This window comes from Physcomitrium patens, chromosome 10, assembly GCF_059467195.1.
Source record: "Physcomitrium patens ecotype Gransden chromosome 10, ASM5946719v1, whole genome shotgun sequence".
Taxonomy (NCBI): Eukaryota; Viridiplantae; Streptophyta; class Bryopsida; order Funariales; family Funariaceae; genus Physcomitrium; species Physcomitrium patens.
This window is the reverse complement of record NC_143419.1, coordinates 14,176,955-14,186,882: the sequence shown is the minus strand read 5'-3', so window position 1 is coordinate 14,186,882 and position 9,928 is coordinate 14,176,955. Positions and strand designations below refer to the sequence as shown.

Here is a 9,928-nt window from a genome sequence, read left to right as displayed (position 1 = left end):
ATATTAAAATTTCTACATTAATGGTGCATCTAATATACTTAAAAATATAATTATAATATAAAATTATTTCATTTAAATAATAATTTTACATCAATATCTATCTAAAATAATTAATAATAATAATTATATGATATAAAAAGAAATAATTTTAACCTTTTAATTTGAATCAATTTCTATTATTATTATTTTTATATATTTTATTATAATAATAATTAATTATATTAATTTTTCTAATGTTTTTTAAATTGATCTATGTTTAATTTTCACATTTGTGTATATTTATACTCCATTTTTATTTTAACAATCTTTCTATCTATGTCTTGTAGTTGATCATATATTCTTATTATCCCATCTTTGTCTACTTTTACCAGAAATTATTAAATCAATGTATCTCATATAAATTCCACATCTTATTTTAATATATTTTTACTATTGATCCATAATTACAATGTTTTTTATTTTTATTTTTAAATATGCCTTATGGAAAAAAATTATTACAAAAGAAACAACATATGTTCAAAAAATTATTTCTCTCTTCAACTTTTAAATTGCTAAAAATTACTCTTAATATGTTTCAAATCTTATAGGCACTATTTTTTTATATTTCCATCAAGCTTACTTTTTTTTTTTTTTTTTTTTTTTTTGGAAATGCTCTTATATATTTTATATTCAATAGTAAGTGATTGCAAGTCCTTGCAATTTTTTTTCCAACCTTAATAATTTCATCAAACAAAGTTTTTTAATATCTACAAATATGAGTAATAAATAACTTTAAACATGTTTCTTTATCTAATTCTATTATATATATTTAAAAAAAATTTACCACAAAGCTCCATTCCTTGCCAATCTTAAGTTGTTGCAATTACTATACTACCATTGCTAGCAAATATATCATCTATAAGCACAATATTCTCAAGTTAACTTTGATTTTTCATCTTTTTACAAACAATCGTGGTTTTGTCCTTCCTTTACATCTCTTAGTTTTGACTTGACTTTAAAATGTTCTAAAATATTAAATGAAGTTGTAAAGCAATCACCACCACTTTTAATGCACTCAACAAAGCATACAACATCATAAATGTCTTTTACATCATGTAATACAATCTTTGCTATTGAAGACTTCTTAAATCTATCCATTCCAACACAATACAATGTCTTTACTTTATTTGGATACTTTTATCTTATTTGTGATAAATATTATATTCTATCAATTTTTTTTTTGTTAGAAAAATCATCCTACAAATAGAAATACAACTATATTAAAAAAAAATGATTCACATGTTATATTTTAACCTAATTTTATCAACTAATCTTATAATAAGGTATCTAACCATTACTATAGTATAGAATAGTATATACAAATATAGAATAAAATAAATCAAAAATAATTAATACAAACTTACTATATTTTTTTGTATGAGTCTTGTAAGTGGCAATCTATTGCATATTTGTTGAAACTCTTTGTTTTGATGACAAATATGCTTTGATGCTCTGAAATATTGTGCATTTGCTATACCAATCCTAATTAAAAACTTCTTCATTAATAAGTTCAATCTTTCAAAAACATTTGCAAATATTAGTCAATGCAAAGGATTCAAAGTCTAACATCCTTAATTAAGCTCAATCAAATCATCACAATTTGAAGTTAAATTTGATCTTTTACCTTGTATAATTCTTTCTAATATTTCTTTTATTTCACAAACATCATAAAATAAATCTTTTTTGCAAGAATTTTAAAATACATCATTGCAAATGAATGAATATCAACATTAAAATTAAAATAAATAAAATTATTGTTATTTGAAATATAACCTTATTTGAAATGTAACCTTGTAATAAATCTGTCATCCAACATATATATTTTACTTCAGCTTGATTTTTATGCATAGTAATATTCTATAATATTTTTTTATTTTAAATATTGAATTTTTGACAGTGTTTTTAAATTTCATTTTTTCGAGTGAATAAATGATAAACATAAAAAATTAGTTCACTGTATAATTTAACATTAAATACATAAAGTTTTATTAAATTCAGTGAACTAACTCACTTTGTGTAGTGTTAATTTATTTATTTAAAGAAAAATAAAAAGAAAAAGAAATCAATCTATCAACGTAGATTTTTGACCTAGCACATTTCACTGTATGATTTTTTTTTGTTACGTTTCTTTGGTATTGCTTTTAACCTTATTGTCTTAGTTGCTGTGAGCACACCAAAAGGCAAATATCAGGTGTTGGATTTCGGTGCACAAAAGTTGTGCCACTGTTATTTTCACTTATAATAAAAAGAAGCAACGTGTTGAACATTTTGTCTAAAAAAACCTAAAACAAGTCCTACCATAACCCAGTGAAAAGCTCCTCGAAGGGGCGAACTGTGATCACTGGACAATTACTGTCATGTTTTTATGATAAAATTGATCAGAACATCCACTTAAACCATCCATTTATAAGAGCTAGTCATCCATCTTGAGTTCGACATAGTCCAGAACATTCTGAGATACTTTCATTCACAGTGCAAGGGATGTAGCTGGAGTTAGGGTTATAACTCTCAGTATATATAAACCCTAAATTCCACTTCTGAGTATCTGTCTCTTGCTGTGGCATTCCACTCCTGAGTATCTGTCTCTTGCTGTGGCATTCCACTCGTCCTACACTTGTTTTCAGATTCCAGGGTGTCCTTTGTTTTGTGAGTTATTGTTCTTGCTGTTTAGTGTCTCAAATTGTGTGGACTTGTAGCGGTTTCATGTTCAGCCGCTTCGTCTGAGTTTGTGGGTTTGTGGGTTTCGCTAGTGTTTAGAAACGTGTCCTTGTGGCTTGCACTAAGTTCTGCTACGTGCCGTAGCGCTTCTCAGAGGTGTCGAATGGCATATGTAGCTTTTATCTGTGCATAGATTACTGTGGCCTTTGCTTTTGTGCCCACCGCTTCCATGGTGTTTACATCAATGAGGGGTCAGATATTTTGTGTACTTCCTTCGTGAATTTTTATGAACTGTTATATGAGCTCTGTATGAGGAACTTGGAAATTGGAATGCATCCTTAAAAAGGTGTTATGCGGATCTGTGTATAACGCTTATACGCGGTTGCGATATTGAAATATGTCCCACCAATGGCACGAGGTTACGGTGTCTTCCCCGTATCTTTGTTTCGACTCTTGGGGGGAAAATGGCTCAAACCACTACTTTGAAAGTATCTAACTCTGTTCAGCTTGGTAGACGCGCACTTGTGAGTTCATGATTAAACTCGAGTTTCACAAGTAAATGGCGAATTTTTGGAAACAGTGATTGTGCACCAAAGAGATCTGAGTTCCAATCGAGGGCCGACTCACTATGTGAACAGAGATATGAACATCTTTACTGGAAGAGATCCACGGTTTAAGACAGTGAACTGGTCCCGAAGTCACTTTATACATTATCTCGTCACATGTCGAACTGCACCCTCGCTCTATAATTCTATCGCAGTCGATAGGAAGTGAATGGAGATCAGCTTCATGGAAACCTTCGCACAGAATGCAACTGCAGGGCCATTCTAAATTCCTGAACTGGAAGCGCGACTCTGATATCACGATATACCCGACTGCCGTCCGAAAACTCTGCACTAGACATCTCTAGCCCTAATAAACCTTGCCATCTCGTCCATGTCCAAGCATTCATTTGACCAGTTCTACAGTGTTATTCCAGTACATCGGCCAAGATCTGTAGAGGGTGCTTCCGCGTATTACTTGGAATTGTCAATAATAAAGTGTCATTCAGGGAAACAATTCCTTAGCAGAGTCATTGACCGAAAATGGTCACTGAACAAATTAACTCAATAGTTGCTGTTGAACTATATCTACTGCTCGTTTCCATCCGACATGTCTCAGGCTACCATAACATTTTTTCCTCTCAAATTACATTTTTCATTGTCAAACTTGACCTTTCCCCTCAACTTCAAAAGCACATAATATTCTCCGACTCATAAAACTGATAAAACCTTTTACGCCCATAAGCAATACCAACTTCATGTTTCTATTTTCATTATGGAAGACCAGTCGTAAAACACTGTGCTACCATTTAGTAACCACATATGCTCTAAGCACCCTATGAGACGTATATTTAGAAAATAAATAAATACTACGCTGATTCAAATTTTCTTTAAATTACCATTCAAACAATCATGTATTTAATTTCCGCGTACCGAAAAATATCAACATCCAGTCCGTCATCGAAGAAAATAAAAACACATCTTTGACACAGTAGCACAAATTCTGAAAGAACCGTTCCCATTCTCTCTAAAACTTACAAACAAACATACATTCACGTAGAATTTAATTTCAATCAACAGACCTCAGCATTAAAATTTATTACTTGACGAACACAACTATACCTTCGTGCTGAAGAGTATGTACCCAGTCACAAAAACCCTGTTGTGAAAGAAGGCATCAAGACCATAATTTTGAAAACAAAAATCATGATATTGAATGTTGAAAAAAATATTCTGCACGAGAGAAAATCGTGACAACGATGATGAATTTTGACACAAAATGTGGTTTTGAAACAACATAGATTCTCTTCTGCTAATTTTTAGCAATGTCAAAATTTCGCAACTGGATTTCGTACCACCAACCTGTTTAATGGAATTATTACATTTCCAGATGTGGTTTTGGGTTACAGGGATCTTAAGATTGTGTTTCCTGTTGCTGTCTTCATTGCGACTTGTCCTTGTGGCACTCTTTGCATCTCGTCTTCGCCTGAGATCTGCCCATGCGATCACCAGCATGCTCCGAGGCAGTTGTTGCACTGGTACCTCCAGCCTCAAGCACGCTCACCAGCTTCTACCCCCTGCCACCCAGTTGCTTCTTTGCTTTCTCCCCCTGTGGGTTGTGTTTTTCGCCTTGTGGCTCCTTTGAGGAGGGCGGTAGGGAGGGGTTGATGGACTAGAGAATGCATTCGGGGGCATTTTGGTGTTGGTGATGAAACTGCGTTACCGGATTTTTGCGGGGTTGGTGGCTATCTAGTTCCTGGTTGGAAAGTGGCATTTGAAACGTTGGGAATTTGAGAGGACGAGTGGAATCACTGTAGAGGATTGAGTGTCGTGTAGTTTGTGTAGCTTCGTGGGACTATGGACAATTCATTGCACAGTTTTGTTTTGTGTAGATCTCCCTCGATCACGTCACGCCAGAAGGTAAAAATCTGGAAGAGAAAATTTTATTCGTAGCTTCACTCACTCACGAGTGCATTGAGGTTAATCAATCTGGCCCTCATGGCCTGAAGCTAATATAGGTCTTCGCCACTTTGAGTCCGCAATTTGAGATTAACGAGTTTCTGTGCGCATTTTGGTCAATTCATACTGTCATTCTCGGCCTCCGATCCTGTAAAACCATAGTTAATTAAGAAACCCTAGTTATTTCTGCAGCAGAGGCAGGGTTTTGGCTTCCAGAGAACTAGAGGGATCCAAAACTGTTATGTTAGTGAGGGGTTCCTGAGGCTACAAGCTCATCTGACCAACAATGTGACACTAGTTGGGGAGGTATGGTTAACTGATTAAAGAGTTGAGAAATTACAGCTCAATCGGATGAGGAGTTCCAGCTAAATGTTGAATACGGGAGGGTTTATTTAATGTCATTCCAGTTGGAAACCATGGCAGAACTTGTGAGCAATGGGAACCTCCTGGAGCACCTTTTCCGGTGGAGTATGTTAACTCTGTGGGCGATTTTCTCTCTTACCTCTATGGTCATAGCGGAGAGCATTCCCACGGATTTTCTGGATGTGCATGGCACCCTGAAGAGTCCCTGGCGCATGCACACCCTGTTCTCCGTGGAATGTCATGTGTATTTCGACTGGCAGACAGTGGGCATTATGCACAGCTTTAGAAAAAGCAGACAGCCGGGTCCTATGACGCGTCTGCTCAGCTGCACCGATGAACAATTAGCGAGCTACCGTGGAATGGACTTGGCCCCTACCCATAAAGTTCCTTCCATGAGCAGACATCCTGTCACTGGAGACTGGTATGTGAAATCTCTACTTATCTATATACCTGGTATATATATATATATATATATATATATATATATATACATATGTTTATTTTCTGCGAGTAACGTTTATCATGTGAGGAATGATTCATTTAGCTGTCGTGGATATTTCAACAGGTACCCAGCGATTAACAAACCTGCAGGTGTGGTTCACTGGCTCAACAACAACAAAGATGCCGAAAATGTTGATTGGGTACTTATTCTAGACGCAGATCAAATCATTCGGCACCCGATCACTCCTTGGGCCCTTGGCGCTGAGAAGGGTAAACCAGTTGCAGCTCGATATGGGTAAGCATCTGCATCAACCCACTCCACATATGAATTCTCCATTCTAAGCTATTCGGCGATTTTCAAGAGGCTTTGATCGTCCGATTTAGTTGAATTTGCATAATTACTGCAGGTATCTAATAGGATGTGACAACGAGCTTGCTAAGCTGCATACAAAGCATCCAGATCTATGTGACAAAGTCGGAGGATTTATCTTAATGCACATAGACGACTTGCGCAAGTTTGCCCCACTCTGGCTCTCAAAAACCGAGGAGGTGCGGAGTGATCGAGACCACTGGGGAAAGAACTTTACTGGCGATATTTATGGCTATGGCTGGATCAGTGAAATGTATGGGTACTCTTTTGGAGCCGCTGAGGTACAATTATTTCTGTGAGAATTCATGTCTGGCTTTTTACTATGCTCTTTTTGTGAGATTGTTTTTGTATTGCATGCTTTTGAAATGTGCTTGGGAAAGCCCTCAAAATAGCGGCAAATGATCATTGCGTAATTACAAGCTCAATCTCAACATCTACGATGTGAGTTGTATAAACAGGTGGGATTACGTCATAAGATCGATGATGAAGTGATGATTTACCCAGGCTACATACCAGTACCGAATGTAGAGCCTTTGTTGATGCACTACGGACTCCCATTCAAAGTTGGGTCCTGGGAATTCGCTAAGCTGGATCATCACGATGACGACCTCGTTCATGAATGCAACCGTCTATTTGCAGCTCCTCCTTATCCTCATGAGGTAAACCCTATTTATATCAAAATGAAAAGCAGAGGTGAATTGACATTAGAGATTCTGCAACAGATTCTTTGTAGAGTCCTGTAACTAAGCCCGTTATATTCCTAATGAAGGAATGAAAATTGCAACACATTAGAACTGAGTATTTCCGACGTTTTATGCTAGGAGTAAGGGTGGCCCTATTAGCAGAAATGGTGTTAGGACTGAAGGTGTCTGTTATATGGTTCAGGTAGAAAAAACGCAGCATGATCGGAATCAGCTGCGAGCTGATCTCTTGAGTATTGAGTGCATGAACACGATTAACGAAGGGCTTCTCATCCATCATGAGAGTCATGGGTGTCTTAAAATTGAGGAAACAAACTACATCAAATTTTTGAGGCAAAATGCACATGAGGAAGCTCACAGATTACCGCAAGAAGAAAAACCTGCTAAGACTCTCCTCGATCCTCGTATACACACTCTCTTCTCTGCAGAGTGTACTTCATTTTTCGATTGGCAAACAGTTGGGCTAATGCACAGTTTCAAACAGAGTCAGCAGCCAGGGTTGATCACTCGGTTGCTGAGTTGCACAGATGAGAACCTCAAGACTTATAAAGGCATGAACCTGGCACCTACACATGTAGTTCCCTCTATGAGCCTCCATCCTCTTACTGGCGACTGGTGAGAAAACATTGAATGAACTACATACCACTTTCTTTAGATTTATTTTGTAGGTTCTATGTGCAAGGTTTCTATCTGGACCTTTTTCAGGTCCATGGTTATTAGTATTAGAATCTGGGAGATATTTGTTTTTTTCCAAATGGTGGAACTGAGTAGGTCTTGGATGTAATTCTGCTTCCAATGTCAGTTTTCTCTCGGGAACTATTTATATGATACTTACTTGATGATTTTAGGTATCCAGCTATCAACAAGCCAGCGGCTGTGCTTCATTGGTTGAGCCATGTACAAATTGATGCAGAGTTTATTATAATTCTTGATCCGGATATGATAATGAGGGGTCCTATTATCCCTTGGAAATATGGTGCAGTGAAAGGCCTTGCCGTTGCAGCCCCATATGAGTAAGTTCCACTTCTACTATGATTATCTTAGCTTTTTCTCCAATCTTTTAACGCCCAGCAGTTTCTACCTTGCCTTAAGGACTAAGTAAGCCTTGTGTATTCAGCTATTTGATTGGGTGTGACAATATTCTAGCTCAACTACACACAAGAAATCCAAAAATGTGTAGCAAAGTGGGTGGAGTTTTGATAATCCATGTCGAAGATCTTCGCCGGTTGGCTCCTTTCTGGCTTCACAAAACAGAGGAAGTGCGGGCAGATAAAGCCCATTGGGCAACCAACATCACCGGTGATGTCTATGAGCAGGGGTGGATCAGTGAGATGTATGGATATGCTTTTGGTGCAGCTGAGGTAAACTAATTTCACAGAATGCCTAAATTTTTTAGTGACATGTCAACCGAGATATCTCTTGATACCTTTGTTAGTGAAGTGGTGTTTTTACTCTGCACAAGATGGGTCACTCGAGTTCCTTAAGTTTTTCTCTTCGCTAGTCACGGAACGGGTTTGTTCAAGTTTCAGTAATGGCTAACGGGCGGCTTTGTCAGATCAACTTGAAGCACAAACGACGTACCGACATCATGATGTACCCCGGCTACAAGCCCTTCACGCCACCGCGTCTGCTCCACTACGGCCTGAGATTCAATGTTGGCGACTGGCACTTCGACAAGGCAGAATGGCGAGACCACGACATGACCAACATCTGCTGGCAGTTGTTTCCTGCCCCGCCAGACCTGTCCACACTACCCAAGACACTCTCCCCCCGAGCAGTCGACCGTGACAATATCAGCATTGAATGCGTCCGGACTCTCAACGAAGCTCTTCGCTTGCACCATATCAGCCGGGGTTGCCGAGTGCCACCAGCACAGGAGCCGATCAAACCACCCAACACACCAGAAAATCCCATCAAAACGAAACTGCCGGATACAAAACAAAACAAAACAAAACACTCTGAGCATCCAGCTCTTACGGTTCAGGCTCAGCAAGCGCGACTCAAACACGTTGCCACAATGCTCAAAGGCAAGACGAAGGCATTGACAAGCACCCCAGCGCTCATCGGCCCCAAGCTATGGATGGTTGGACTGTGGGCGCTCCTTGTCTGCTGTTTCTTGCTCATTTTGTCCACTCTTTTCGCCGGGCACAAATCCTCTCTGCTGAGACAAAAGAAGCCCAGATGTCATCGACGCTCTCGATCAATCGCATCTGGTGACTTCACTAACCTCATTTCTGCAGACTTGGATCCTTAGATTACTTAACTGTAAAGGTAAATCCTCACAGACTGTCAACTACCATAAATGAGTAGGTGCTCGGCGTCGGTGTTCGTGTCGGTGTCGGTGAGTTCGAGTGGGCCAAGGTGTCAGTTTTGTCTCACAGACGAGGTTTTTTTGTTAGACAGTCTTGCACCGAAGGTTTTTGGATTTGGTGTGAAGGGGTGGATTTGAAGAGACCTGACAAGGTGGTATTTGTGGCTGTGAGGTGAGGTATAGTCTGATCCGTTGGAAACGAGGATCATACAGAATGGTGCATTTATTTGCTCTCCAAGGTTGAGAAGAAAGTCACTCAATTTCCAAGGGGGCTTCAAAAAAGAAAAATACAAAAAATGAAATAAAATCATACATTGCTTATTTGGGCATTTTAATCGATATTTTATTTTATTTTATTTTTCTTGTTCATCTGAATATATAAGTGCAGAGTTGGGTCCTAAATTGGAAGAGGGTTCTAAAGATTATAATAAAGATCTTCAATCATATATTGTGAGTAAAGGTTTCAGGTAAAGGTTTTAATATTAGTGCATTTCAAAATGATCCCAATTACGTGTTTAGTTACACTAATTGTAACATATAAGAA

The 9,928-nt window shown here is 37.8% G+C and overlaps 1 protein-coding gene across 1 annotated transcript; it reads left to right on the top strand.

Annotated features, from left to right (window-relative positions):
- Positions 1 to 4,864: 4,864 nt before the first annotated feature.
- Positions 4,865 to 9,705, top strand: LOC112287882 (peptidyl serine alpha-galactosyltransferase). The gene is made up of 8 exons (XM_024531476.3): positions 4,865 to 5,982; positions 6,127 to 6,297; positions 6,410 to 6,653; positions 6,831 to 7,031; positions 7,258 to 7,688; positions 7,922 to 8,086; positions 8,191 to 8,434; positions 8,629 to 9,705. Exons 1-8 carry the CDS (start codon positions 5,594 to 5,596, stop codon positions 9,325 to 9,327), a joined length of 2,544 nt encoding a protein of 847 aa, XP_024387244.1. The 5' UTR covers positions 4,865 to 5,593; the 3' UTR covers positions 9,328 to 9,705.
- Positions 9,706 to 9,928: the final 223 nt, after the last annotated feature.

Bases quoted from the DNA above. Each gene is read 5' to 3' on its own strand.
- LOC112287882 (XM_024531476.3), top strand. From the start codon at position 5,594: ATGTCATTCCAGTTGGAAACCATGGCAGAACTTGTGAGCAATGGGAAC. The intron at 7,689-7,921 runs GTGAGAAAACAT...TGATGATTTTAG, and splicing joins CATCCTCTTACTGGCGACTG to GTATCCAGCTATCAACAAGC. The intron at 8,435-8,628 runs GTAAACTAATTT...CGGCTTTGTCAG, and splicing joins ATGCTTTTGGTGCAGCTGAG to ATCAACTTGAAGCACAAACG.